This window comes from Harmonia axyridis, chromosome 1 (genome assembly GCF_914767665.1).
Source record: "Harmonia axyridis chromosome 1, icHarAxyr1.1, whole genome shotgun sequence".
NCBI classification, from domain to species: domain Eukaryota; kingdom Metazoa; phylum Arthropoda; class Insecta; order Coleoptera; family Coccinellidae; genus Harmonia; species Harmonia axyridis.
Genome location: NC_059501.1, coordinates 28,328,244 through 28,342,883, shown reverse-complemented (window position 1 = coordinate 28,342,883; position 14,640 = coordinate 28,328,244). Strand labels below are relative to the sequence as shown.

At 31.8% G+C, this 14,640-nt stretch overlaps 1 protein-coding gene across 2 annotated transcripts in view; it reads left to right on the top strand.

Moving 5' to 3' along the window:
• Positions 1-14,640, top strand: part of LOC123680561 (protein pellino) — an 80,918-nt gene that overhangs the window by 61,551 nt on the left and 4,727 nt on the right. For both annotated transcript variants that reach the window (XM_045618533.1, XM_045618524.1), the window contains 2 exons: positions 9,456-9,687; positions 12,343-12,540. In XM_045618533.1, the coding sequence (XP_045474489.1) occupies positions 9,456-9,687; positions 12,343-12,540 (430 nt within the window). The remainder of the gene's footprint in view (positions 1-9,455; positions 9,688-12,342; positions 12,541-14,640) is intronic.

Below are 14,640 nucleotides of genomic sequence, written 5' to 3'. Positions count from 1 at the left end.
TACATATCACTTTGAAAATTCAAAGGTTTTTCACTCGTATCTCAATTATTATTTCCATGAAGAATTTCAAAATTTTTTCATTATCATGAAATTACCAATTTTTCGAAAGCACTACTTTAAACCAATTATTATTCATCACTTTCTCATTTGGTAATTTTTTCCATTATTTATATTCTGAATTCACAAACTGAGATACACGAAAAGTTATTTTTATTTGTTATTATTTTTTTTAAGAACTAAATAGAATTTTTTCATCATAATGTAAAAATCCAAAAATTTTGAAATTCATCACTGAAATAATTGAGATACGCAATTCAAATAGGTAAAACAAAAACTATAAATTTTTTGTGAAAAAAATGGTTCTGTCGAAGGAAATGATTTTTGGAATACAGCTTTTCCCTGATGTTGATGCATTTTCCCCAAACACAAAATTCTATCCAAATTTTTCAGTTTTTTTATTATGAGCATTATATTCCCTAAAAATACCAGAAATTCGAAGGACCCAACTCTTGAATATAACTTGAATGCTCATCAATAAATATATATTTGGCTAATTTGAAAAATTAAAGTATTCTTCATATTTTCTCGTACAAAGCGCCGATTTTGAATAATTTGATCCTTGAAAAAAATTATCTGTGAAATTAAAATAATTGGGTACTTTGGCTTAATGCCACTCTGTTCATTGTAGAGAAAAACACAGAAATGAATATTTCAATTAACTGTTATTCCTTATCTTCTCGCATAATCTCAATTATGCGATCTGTCTTCACAGAAATATTGAGTTTTTTCCTCGGTTCTTCTTGAATTTTTTCCGGTTCTGGTAACGCCATCATTATAAAATTTTACATGAGGTTTAAAACTGTTATTTAATACCTAAATGGTTTTAATATGATCGACGGTCGACACGAAGTTTTTTACCAAGCTTGAAACTGTTATTCTATATTTGCTCTCGCAACTTAGTCACGGAAATGTTAGGTGTTTTTTTTTTAGATATTCTCCTTGAATTTTGTATAGATTTGGTCACGTGATCAAGTTGAAATTTTGCATGAGATTGAAATGGTTATTTTACATATAAATGTAACATTTCATATTGATCGATTTTTTTTAAATTTTCAAAAACAAATATTTCAAACGGTCATATTTATGGAAGCCTTAGTCGAATATTGGCCATTAACGAAATCTTTCAATGTTTTATTTCAAATGATTAATACATTAAATCGCTCTTTTCCAGTGAGTAACAATAGTAGAATCAAAAATATAAAATCAAAAACAATATATTATATAAAAATTTGCCAACATTTCTTCATCATCATTTTCTTAGTTTGTACTAAATATGTATTCGAATTTTTCTGCTTGAAAAAAACCAAGGAAGCTGAATTCCACTGCTTCTGCAATTAATTAAAAGATCGTTAAAAAGTTTGAGACGGAGATTTCGAATTATTGCTTCATGAATATTCATCACGAACACAGCTTGCTGTTTTATTGAATAACCATTATCCGTAATTTGGAAATATTGGATATCCGAATACTTACTGTGGAAGGACTTTCAATGAGTCGGAAAATTATGCACTTCAGAGGTTTATTATTAGGTACTAGGGACATTCAAATTATTGGTGGAAGTACCTCTATCTGATGTCTTTGAAATGGCTACAAGGAGTTAATTTTTTTCGCGTTATTATTTTAGTTTATTCATTAATCTAACGGATTTTCCAAATTCGTAGGGTTTCCAAGATTTCTCGGTTTTGAGTAGAGATAGAGCGATGCAGTTTTCGCGATAACTTGCTACTTTATGATTAAACCAGAGATATCATTAAAATATTTGCTTTGGGTGATTTTCTAATTTGTTATTGCGGAATATACTGAAATAATTAAAACATTTATTGATAAATATTTTCACGTAGAAGCCAGTGGCGTAGTAATTTTTTTGTATAGCAACATATATTTTGTATTGATATAACGTATTTTTTATTATAGAATTGAAAATGAATTGATTGTAGAGGTTCATCACTGAAAATAATAAATAATACCACTACGTTAAAAAATAATTGGTTTTAATATATATCTACATAATATATCCATTTTTTTTCGAAATGACTCACATATACTATAAATAATCCAATTATCAGAGCATTTTTAAAACGCATTTTGAGGAATCGTCCTCAACACTCGCAGCAAATTCTCTTGTGAAGAAATAAGCGAGTTGATTTAGGAGAAAATCGCGGTGCAAAATTCATAAATAATATTTTCACAATTTGGCTCTTTTTCTAGGATTTGTGTAATATTTTCAGCATTTCGGGTTAAGAAAATTCTTTTGTAAAAAACCAAAGCCAAACTTGAGATGATTTAAATCAAACTCAGAGATGGATGACTCCTAAAACAAAAAAGTTGTTGTGAAATCACTCTCAAAAATTGTACCTCTGAAGAGCAGTTGCTCAGTCGAGAAATATTTAGTGAAAACAAAAATTATTATCCCAATATTTTTGATCACTTGAAAACCCCATATACAAGGGAATATAATAGGTGTATCAATAATTCAGGTGTTTCATTGATTAAAATTAAGATCTGTCGACCCTATAACTTTTTTTCAAAGTTACAGCCTTTTTCTCCTGATTTTTTCCCAAATCTGATCTTGGTTAGGAATCGCCGTTTGAATTTTTGACATATCTTTACCAAAAACCTTAAATAAAACGATTATACAGGGTGGCCACTTTTTCAATGGGATTGTATTGGTAACTTTTAAACCATAAGAGTTAGAAGGTCGGTCAAATGGAGAAAAAGTTGCATGCATAGAAGCATTATCAAGCAGTTCAAACAAATCGAGATTATCAGGTCCGGATTTCGAGATATCATAAGAAAAGTAAATTATGTCATTTTGATTTTTCTTTTTTTCCCACTTTATTTCAAATATTATCAAAAAATGTTACAGGAACTTTTTATTCGACAGTAAATTATCCTCAATTTGACGTAATCAGATTTCGTATCCAACGTTTCGTACTCTCTGGGCCACCCTCAACCTCATTTTTTTCAATACGGACCTGCATATTTTATGACATTTTTCGAAATAACTTTTAACGCTGAATTCAACGATATATCATACAATGTCATTCAAAGTTGATTTTCTGGTGATTTTGACCCTCATCCAAATTTAATGGTGTTTATGTAAGAAAAAACAAGTCTATTAACGATATCAATGTTCTGACCCAAATTCAATCGAACCCAGAAAAAAAATCGAGAACTGTGGCCAGTGAATGGAATTTTTCAAAACCTGCTGGTAATAAAATAGTCAAGAGACGCGAAAACAATGATTTTAAATTTTAATACCAAGCCTTGCAAAAATTATATCGTAATGATCTCAAAATAAAGTTCGAATTTGTAATTTGTTTCAACGATTCAAATGACAAATACAACAATAGTGATACCTCGCGAGAAAATTGAGAATGTTTTGGAAGGTATTCAAGGAGACCAAACAAGCAAATGTATAAGAAGTATGGGTTCCAGAACCGTAAAGTGCATTTTACAAAATGGTTGACTTTTCGAACACTTACTTCATTAATTTTCATTTACTTTCGAATAATCATTTGATTTTTCTTTCATTAAATGATACTTTCGTTTAATTATTATGAATTGAAATATTCAAATGATTATTATAAAAGAAGAACCAAGAAACCAGTATACTGGTTTCTTGCTTTGATACTAATATGTTCCATTTAGTTCAAGATGGGTAAGTTGATTTTCTTATCGAAATTTATTGCATATTGCATATTGTTAATTAAACTAAATGAAGGTAATACAGAACCGACCCGAAGAAAATTGGATAAGGGTCAAAATCACCTGAAAATCTACTTTGAATGACATTGTATGATATATCGTTGAATTCAGCGTTAAAAGTTATTTCGAAAAATGTCATAAAATATGCAGGTCCGTATTGAAAAAAATGAGGTTGAGGGTGGCCCAGAGAGTACGAAACGTTGGATACGAAATCTGATTACGTCAAATTGAGGATAATTTACTGTCGAATAAAAAGTTCCTGTAACATTTTTTGATAATATTTGAAATAAAGTGGGAAAAAAAGAAAAATCAAAATGACATAATTTACTTTTCTTATGATATCTCGAAATCCGGACCTGATAATCTCGATTTGTTTAAACTGCTTGATAATGCTTCTATGCATGCAACTTTTTCTCCATTTGACCGACCTTCTAACTCTTACGATTTAAAAGTTACCAATACAATCCCATTGAAAAAGTGGCCACCCTGTATACCTAATGCTGAAGTATGTTTTAGAAACTAATAGCTAAGTGAAGTTTTGCCTAGAAGGTATTGAAATTTATTTATTCATTATCGACATACAGTGTGACATTTTTATACCTGTTTAGACGTAGGTGGGAGTACACATCTATAAAATATGCAGTATTTTATAATTATGTTTTCAATTATAAGTTATATTTCTTATGTAAGGCCTATTCTCCACAATTGAGAGATGTGCCGAAAAATGGTCTAGATTGAATTTCTTTTGTAAGGCCTATTCTCCACAATTGAGGGATGTACCCAAAAATTATCTAGGTTGAATTTCCTAAGCAATTCTCTCTTTTCCGTTTTATGTGTCATGGTTCCCAAATCTGCGAAGGCTGCAGACCTGCGGAGGAAACAAGTAACAACACAATGCGTAATTACCGAGCGCTTATAATTATTTTCTGGGAATGACATCGAAACAACGGGTAAAATATTGCAACATACTGCGATTTTAGAAGCACATTAACTCTTCGCGTTAAGTTATCTCCATTCTTTATCTTTAGGCCGAGCTATCACATTGTCTGTGGGTCCTCCGACCTTGGCAGTTGCCTTATCGATTTTTCAATTTGGGTATATTTAGTTCACACGCTTTTTTCCAGATCTACTGAAAATGTTTGCCGTTGTCAAGCGAAGGTAAATCGATATTTGTATCCGTAATTGTTGTTTGTATGTTTGACGGTGCAGTAATCCTTATCGGGTCCCGCTTTTAATGCACAGCTCAATTACAGAAAAGGACGCAGGAATCGTTGATATGTGAAATGAAACACGAAAATAAAATTATCCGTCGATGAACATTCAATGGAATAAAGAACGCAACGAATTGTAAACAGGCATAATTAAAAAATATAATGCTATTGTTTTACACGATGTGGAATCAATAAACTTTCACCGTATACAGATTGGACAAAATTGAATGGGATTATGGCTAGATCATTGAGAGATAATTTTGTATACAGGAGTTTATTATATTATTATTTTCTTCGTCCGGTGAAATACGTCAAGTTTAAAAAAAATCCAGAAAGGTACTGACGCAGGGTCAAAAGCATTTACTTCTTCAGTAATATTAAAATAAATTTGACTGATTATATTTGAAAAATTGGATAATCTTCCGAAATTAAAGAAAACTCTGTTTAATTCGTTGCATACTGGGTGATCCAAGTTATTGTATACAGGCAAAATCTAGCTTTTTTGACAAGATAATTTTGAAAATGAAAAAATTGCTTTGTAGAGGGTGTTTTTTCTAGAGCTATAGAACTTTAAATTGCAATAAAACAACGATGGATTATTCGATTGACATGAATTTTATTTATCCGCAAGATAATCTTGTGGCATTACATTTTGAATATGATTTCTGGCATATGACCGCCACGGCTGGCTCGGATGTAGTCCAATCTGGAGGTCCAATTTTCGATGACTTTTTCCAACATTTGTGGCCGTATATCGGCAATAACACGGCGAATGTTGTCTTCCAAATGGTCAAGGGTTTGTAGCTTATCTGCATAGACCAATGACTTCACATAGCCTCACAGAAAGTTAGTAATCATGGCTCTATACCGATCACCATTGACTGTAACGTTCTGGCCATCATCGTTTTTGAAGAAGTACGGACCAATGATTCCACCAGCCCATAAAGCGCACCAAACAGTCAGTTTTTCTGGATGTAACGATGTTTCGACATACACTTGAGGATTAGCTTCACTCCAAATGAGGCAGTTTTGTTTGTTGACGTAGCCATTCAACCAGAAGTGCGCTTCATCGCTAAACAAAATAAAATGGGCGTAGTGCGCGATACGTATTCCGCACAGAACCATTATTTTCGAAATAAAATTGCACTATTTGCAACCGTTGTTCAGGCATGAGTCTGTTCATGATGAATTGCCAAACCAAACTGAGAATAAATCACTTGACAGCTATTAAATCGGTCGCCATCTTGAACAGTAATGCCAACTTAAAGTTATATACCTCGAAAAAAACACCCGTTATAACATCAAAGTACCTTCCCAATGATGTATAAAATAGGTTCGTATATTTGACAGTCCTGTGATAGCTACCCCTCGCATTTCATTTTCAAATGACACCCCCTGTATATTGTCAGTGGAAATTGTGTGTCATTCTACTTGAAATACAAGGATAGCACATACTTGGTATTTTTTATTAATAACAACAAAAACATTAACATTTTGTGAAATATGAATTGCAACCCATATACCTACTATGCAAAACAATAAACGGAAAAGCATTTAAAGCAAGTTTTTTGTTATGAAAATCGGTTTTTCGAAACGAAAAATTCATCTACTTCTCATATGTGTAGTTTGTACACACATGGGTGGGGGCATTTCATTTTTTTAAGGATAATTAAATCACGTAGAATAAGTTACAAAATATTAATGTTTTGGTTGTTATTACTAAAAAATACGGAGTATGTGCTATCGTTTTATTCCAAATAGAATGACAATTATCATTGACAGGGGGTGTCATTCGAAAATGAAAAGTGAGGGGTAGCTACCACAGGGCTCTCAAATTTAAGAACCTTTTTTCTATATCATTGGAAAGGAATGTTGATGTTATTCAAAGCAATATTTTTATCATTTTTTGAAAATATCCAAGACATTAAAAAAAATTATTAGATAGCATTTTCATTGGTTCAACATGAAAATGAAATGCTATTCCTTCAACAGTTCTGCAATTTCTAGAAAAAAATTTCGAAAAACTTTTCTCATTTTTGGAAGGGTGCAATTTTTCTTATTTTTTTTATGAAAGACCCCTTTTAATTCGCGAAAAAGATCTCCTTCTAAAAAAATTCGCTCCCATTTGGAAGCACCCTGCATATTTATTAATAACGTAGATACAGAATTTGGACAAAAATTATTTTCTGATTAAGCGCTTTGAAGCTGAATTTTTATATAACTCGTTTTTTCGATTTTCACACATAACAGCAAATTCAGAAAAATGTGTCGATTAATTCAAATGAAATGAATAAATCAATTTTCCATCGAAATGATCAAGAACTAAATTTTACTCAAAACTGTCGTTATATTACACAACTTTCTAATAAGTTCAATTGGTTCGAATGATTATTTGTCGAGTTATTGGAAGAACAAAATTTCAGATTGTTATCACCTCCAAATCATATTCCTTTCACAAAAATAACTGGCCCATTCAGAACTCGATCATTTTTTCAAAAGTTATCGTATTGACAGAAGGAACAGCTTTACAAAATATGTGGATTAACATTGTGTCGAAATAATAGACGCAAAAAACCTAGCGGAAAATATGTATACAATCTAAAAAAAATGTTGTTGATTTTTTTCAAGAACATATTTCATTCCTTGATTTTCAACCTCTAAAATTGATTGGATTCTAGATCTAGGTGGATGGATGTAGTATTGCAACTAATTTTTTTAACCAAATTTAATCTGCATATAATTGTTGGCGTACAGATGGATTGTTTTCCATTCGTCTAGGTTTATTATTACCAATAACAAATTATATTTTCGTGATAACGAAATGATAAATCTTTATGTCATATTATTTTATATGCAGTCATTCTTTAGTTTGGCAATTGTCAATATTTGAACAAACGCATATAAAGTAGAGAAAAACATATCACATAACAATATTTTGTTTGTTCATTTAAGTTAGTCCCTCCATATTAAGATTGCTTGATTAGATCGAATTCACAATTTCAGCGAATAAACTAATATAACAAATAAGGTGGGAAGTTCAAATTTGTTTCTGAATTACTCATATCCTGCTCTTGGTGTATTTCTGAGAATAATTAAACACAAAAAAAGAGAGCCCATGATGACTAATACAAGTAAATATCTGATATGATACATATTAATTTTCTCTGGTCTGGTATTCTACATATTTTTCTGCCTATAGAGTTACCATTTTTTCATAGTTTTTCTCGGAAACTATGAAAGCTGCTTGAATGAAATTCGATATCGCATCTCTCCTTTTTGTCTTATAACCCTATTAATATGATAACTTCAAAGACTGAAAATAAAAATCCATAATTATCTGAATTTAAGGAAATTTTTTTTTGGATCTATATTGGGTATAATTTATTCCTTCTGTAAATTGATGTTAATACAAAAATGCAATCAACTGTTTTTCTTCAATCAGTTTTCGAAGCAACCGGACGCTCATCAAGTATCATAATCTAATGCCCAGATTATGCTTCCAATCTTAATTTTAAAGAATAAATTATATTTGTCACGCTTTTTCGTAATTATCCTGGAATTCTGAATATCATTAACCTCTTCTAACGTTCTATAAGTAGGCTTACTAAGAACGCACTAAATGTACAACCATAAATTGCAATTTTGATTGATTTTCATTGTGGAGAAAAATTTGTAAAAAATTTTATGTTTCTTGGTCCGACTCTCCTATGCCTCTGCGAGACCTGTCAGAGTTTCAAAGCTTGTGAGAATTAAGAATGACGATAACATTTTGTGTTCTTGTACAAGGTGTCTCTAAAGAAAGTTTATATTTGTTTAGCTCACTGCGTGAACGCAACGATTCACAAGGTACAGAGGTCAATCGGTAGCTTGACTCTAGGCAATTTAGTCGTTGCGTTTAGTCGTTTTAAACAGTACTACTACTGCAACTATAGCGCGAAGAAATGTCTCCAATATTCTAGATCTTCGTCACTTAAATGATGGGCAAAGCATTTCACTCAAGTTTGAGGAGATCGGTTCATTACTAGATAAACCAAAACCCGGGCGTCCAAGGTATTTGATAACGAAAGAGAACATAGAATGTGTCTGTTCGTGATGATCCCGATCTCTCTATTCTGAAGGGTATTTGAATGTGTATAATTCATTGCTATACCACATTTTGCACAAAGATCTGCAAAGAGCTGCACTCCCATATAATTCAATTGGTGCAAGAGCTGAAACCCCAAGATGCCATTCAGAGATGCCTAAATACTGGTCACTATGCTAAAACAATCTCTAAAAAAACATCGCTAACTAATTCCTCGAAATGTAACTATTACTAAAATGGAGCGAAAGGGAGTTACTCCCAAGCAGACAAGCTCATACATTGATATTTCGGTTATTTTATAAACTCAATTAATATTTGTGTTTTTCAGTTAATCTCACAAACCTGAGAAAAGATTTGATCGAAATTTTTAACCCTTTTTTTGTTTTTTTCAGGTACAATGGATATCTTCCACCAGGTGACAGAGGACGGAAGCGTAGTAAATTCGTGTTGTACAAAAGGCAGGTTGCTAACGGTGTCAAGAGGTCGAAACACTACGTTGTTAAAACTCCACACTGCTCACAAGCCATCCTGGATGCAACCCAACATTCGATATCCTACACGTTGTCCAGAAACCACGCTGTTATTGTAGAATATGAAAATGACGAGGATACAGATATGTTCCAGGTAATTCTAATAAAAAAAACACATTTTATAACGAATATAATATTTACGACGGATTTCATCAAACTTTGATTGAACAATCAACTCGTTGATTGTAGTTTTAAATATAAATGTAGTGTCAAAAATCCCTAAGGTCTTTTGTACGCGTTACTTGTTCAATATATTAATATTATTTTTATGTTCCTTTTGTATCTTATTTCTCGAATGGTTCAACTTAAAATAATGAAATTTGGAGGGTTACATACATACATGTACTCCATACATCATAAGGTAGTTTACTTCCTTAAAAGCAGCAGCAAAGTGAGTATTTTAACTCTCTTGGACAAAAAACCACAACTAACTCAATTCAAAATTATATTGTCAGTAGTAATATGCCTAGCACATTGATAACACAGGGGAACAGTTGTTTTAGTGTCGAGATTTTTTTGGGCTGATTCTATATCAATTTGATGTCCTGAATTCAAATAACGTATTCATTTTTACCTAGGAGCTCAATTTTTTGAGATATACAATTTTAGAGAAGTAGAAGTTACATTATTTTCACTCAAATCCTTAAGTGTAATACACAAAAGTAGATACGAAATTTTTATTTTAATTATACAAAATACAATATTATGTCGTACAAAAAAAAACATTGAAGAAATCAAATAGTCACTCAACACTTCGAAAGCTTCTCTTCCGCGACATTCTCGAATGTTTTTTTGAACAGTCCCTTTTCAATTTCCAACAGTAATCTGCCATCATGTGCATGTCCCATCTTCCTTGGTAGTGGTGCTCCATAACTTCAATATCTTGGTGAAATATTTCACCTTGTTCCTCAATCATGTCTCCTTAATTTTCTGGAAAACGGTCTAAGTGGCTGTGTAAATAGTGTATTTTAATACTCATATTGCACCCTAAGGATTTGAAAATATTAAGCATCTTGTTAACAGTTCAACATAGGTGTCCAAGTTTCTCGTTCAACTTGATTCATTGAATTTATGAAGGCAGGATCCTTAATTAATTTTCTTATTTGTGGGCCGTCAAATATCCCTGCTTTGAGTTTTTCCATAATCTGAATCAGATATTTCGTTTGGCAATACCCTCAAAAGTGTTTTTACCAACGTTAAACATTGAACTCACGAAAAAGTCTATGTTCTTTCCGCAGAACCATGTGATTTTCTCAAATGGCAACAAAATTCAAAAAAGAAATAGTCACAGATTCAAAGTACATAATAGAAGGCAACACAAGATACACAAACTTGTATATACTAAAATTCTTAAACTTTTACCTAAAATTAGATATTCCTTTATTCGATTCATTGTAGGGTTGACACAAGAGAAACACTCAACCACTGTTTTTTCTTTTTTTTTTCGAATAGTCGGTAATCTTATGTTAACATTATACATATACAATACCTCCAAAAGCATGAAAAATAGGAGAAAATGTACAGAAATTAGTAAGTTTTCTTGTATGCCCATCTTCATGATCCACCACTGGACAAATATATGGCGCAATATTTATCTTTCAATCAAGCAGGTGATTTGCACGTCTGCCAATATTTATTATGTAAAAACATAATTGTCACCTGCTGCTAGACTCATTTACAAGAATGTGTATAGAAATTTGTTATTAGGATGATATGATATGCTAATTAGTAAATTACCGTAAAGGCGTACGTCTAATCATTTGGGGTTTATGAATATCACCAAATTACGAATATATTATTGAAAATTTGGTTTTGAACTTAGCCGTATAAATTCTGTGATATAGGAGTCTAAATGTCTACTTTTCTTCGTGTACAATTTTTGTCCTCCAAATCTTAGTAGGATAAGCTGTTCAACAGTTAACCACCTAAATTTCTGAACACTACCACTCTCTTGTTTTCAATCGTAGCACATATCTATCTACGAAATCTATTTTTCGAAAATTTTGATAGAGTTGGAAGAATAAGATATGAAATGGTGTAAGTGCAGTGCGCATTTTTGGACTCAGTTTGTGATTATTTTGTAAAACTGTTTTGATTTGTTCAATGTATAAATGGCGCGCAAACAAGATTATTATAAAAGATACATGAAATAAAATTAACCATATTGTATTAAACTTGCATTGTTATATTTATCAAGATCATAGTTTGTCATTTGAAAAAGATATAACGTTATTACCAGTTTGTTTTATTTAGCTCTGGAGCAATACTTATTTCAATAAAGATGAACCTCGTAGTTCAATAACAAGTGGAAAAGTAAACATCCATTAACTGCATAAACACTCTGCTTATATTATGAATATACACTAGGATCAATAAACCTAATGACTGTACCTCCACATTTTGTTGTGATAAAACATCAGCCATTATCAATATCGATCTTAGTTGTGTCATTATTTCACCGTATGGGATATTCAAGGATGCGAATTTGCCTTGAACCAAACCACATCAATATTTCATTAATTCCCACTAAACAATGAAGAACACAAAGAAGGTAACTTCTAGAATGATTGAAAAAATATTGATACAATAGTTATTTTATTATTCAGGATACATCACTTTGTCAGAATACACAATAACAACTAAGCTTCTAGTCCAATTCTAAAATTAATAATTTTCCCTTTTTGAATTAAAGAAAAAACTTCCATTCGGAGTACATTAAAATTAACATAATTTTTTTTTATGCTCGCAGATTGGCAGATCATCAGAGGCCCCTATAGATTTCATCGTTATGGACACAATACCTGGAGATAAAGCGACAGAAAACAAAGTTATGCAGCAGAGCACGATATCTAGATTCGCTTGTAGAATTTTATGTGACAGAAATAACCCAAAAATAGCGAGGATCTATGCGGCTGGTTTTGACACATCTAGAAATATCTTTTTAGGGGTGAGTACTATTCACAGTTGTAAACTTTTTAAAATTGTCAATAATCATAAAAAAAACCTGTGAATAAATGAGAGAGAAAATATAGACAGGGTGGGTATTCAAAAACTTGCCATTGGCAGCAAAGTTTTCTCATGTGTTAACGTAAAATAGTTAATTCACTGTCTTCTGATCTTTTTAACTACACCGATATCTTACGCAACGATCTGTAGCGAAAAACTATTTGATGTTTTATGAAAAAAAAAACGCCGAATTCGTACGACCAGAGATTCAGCATCGTCGACCACGTTTAAAGTCAGCATACCACCTTTTAAACCTTTGTTCTCGATAGAGCAGAGTCTGAATAACACTTTTCAAGCCATTACTTTGAATGCACAATATTTTTTTCATCGAGAAACAGTTTTTTATCAATACACGAAACTCTGTTTCATCCATTTTTCAAGAAAATGTAGCGTCACTTTACCTTCAGTATCTCAATTCAGACTCAACTATATATTTCTTGGAGAGTACTTTAAAATAATAATATATCACGGCATACCAAACAATTTTTCAATTCTGTACCTCCTCGAGCGGGACTCGAACCCACAACCTCCGAATCAATAGTGCAGTGCAGCTAAGGGCCGGTATTATAAAGGATAACCGACGGTTGAACCGTTCGTCAACTACCAAAATTCCGTATTCGCTAGTTGACGCAACGGTTGAACCGTCGGTTATCCTTCATAATACTGGCCCTAACTGAGCTATCGAGGAACCGCTTCTCCATAATCAAAGGTTAACAGTATTCCTTACAAATTACGGAGTTTTGCAAGGGTTTGGAAAGTTACAAATATTGGAAGAAAACTTATACACTATCGGTGATCATCAAGATTCTATTTACCGTTCATCCAAGTCGTCGTCGACATGTAGCGACATCAGATGGATTCAGGTTTTTGAATCCCCCGACCAACCCAAAGACCAATCCAACGTTGTTAACGTCAGTAATAATTAAATAATAATAATATATCACGGCATAGCAGACAATTTTTCAATTCCGGAAATTCCTAGATGAAGTACTTTTTCCTGAATAGAAAAATTCTCTGCTATGCCGTGATATATTATTACTCTTTAATTATTACAGATGTTAACAACCATTATTCCATAATACTTTACAATTATAAAAGGCAAAGCTAGGAAAAATGATAGTATTCAGTGTTATTTCATTGAATTATTAATTCATTCCTAGCCGATGTATAATAATTGTAACATGAAAATTGTTGCCATTTTGCTCTACCCAATATTATAGTCTCGACAATAATTTCGTGACAGGCCTCTGAAATCTTTTGTCGCAGTTCAATAATTATCTCTGATTGCTCCTCCTGTTAGACGACAGATTTCAAGTGTCTCACTTTTTTCTACGTCTTAATCAAACCGGAGAAAATTCGGGAAGAATGTTGAAAAAAAAAATATTTCTATGACCTCAGAACCGACATAGTTGAGATTTAGGGTGTTGATATGAAATAAAAATTTTAAGCTTAGTGCAAAATTTGTGTGGATAGTGTCATTAGAACCATGGAAATTAAGCAAAATAATATTGAAAAAAAAATAATATTTCAGTGATAACACTTTTAACCACTTTCGATTTGAAATTTTGCGTGTACAACAATTTCAAACTTTATGCAAAATTTTATGTCTGCCGTCTCTTGCGGAAAAGTATCACTTTTCACATTGTTAGGAAAATGACTATTATTTTATCAGAATTATTTCTGTAACTTGGCGCGTTAAATGAAATAATTTTGACTACTGAATTAACTTGTAAATGAAGGAAGTTATGACCACCAATATGTGGTATAATTTGAGGGCAATATTTATTATTAAATATGCGTCAACAGTTTCCGCACAAAAAATATTATATTTTATTTCTTTAATATGTTCAAAAATTTATCCTCAAATGTTAATGGCTTTGGAAAAAAGGAAAAGATGACATAAATTCCCTGGTAAAAATAAGCATAAATAATTTTTTTAAACTAAGAAGAATTTTAATATACTTAAGCTTGAAGGATAATTTATCGGTTGCTAAATATCGTCCAAGAATGTTTAAAAATTAACCTCTTATACGACGTTTCA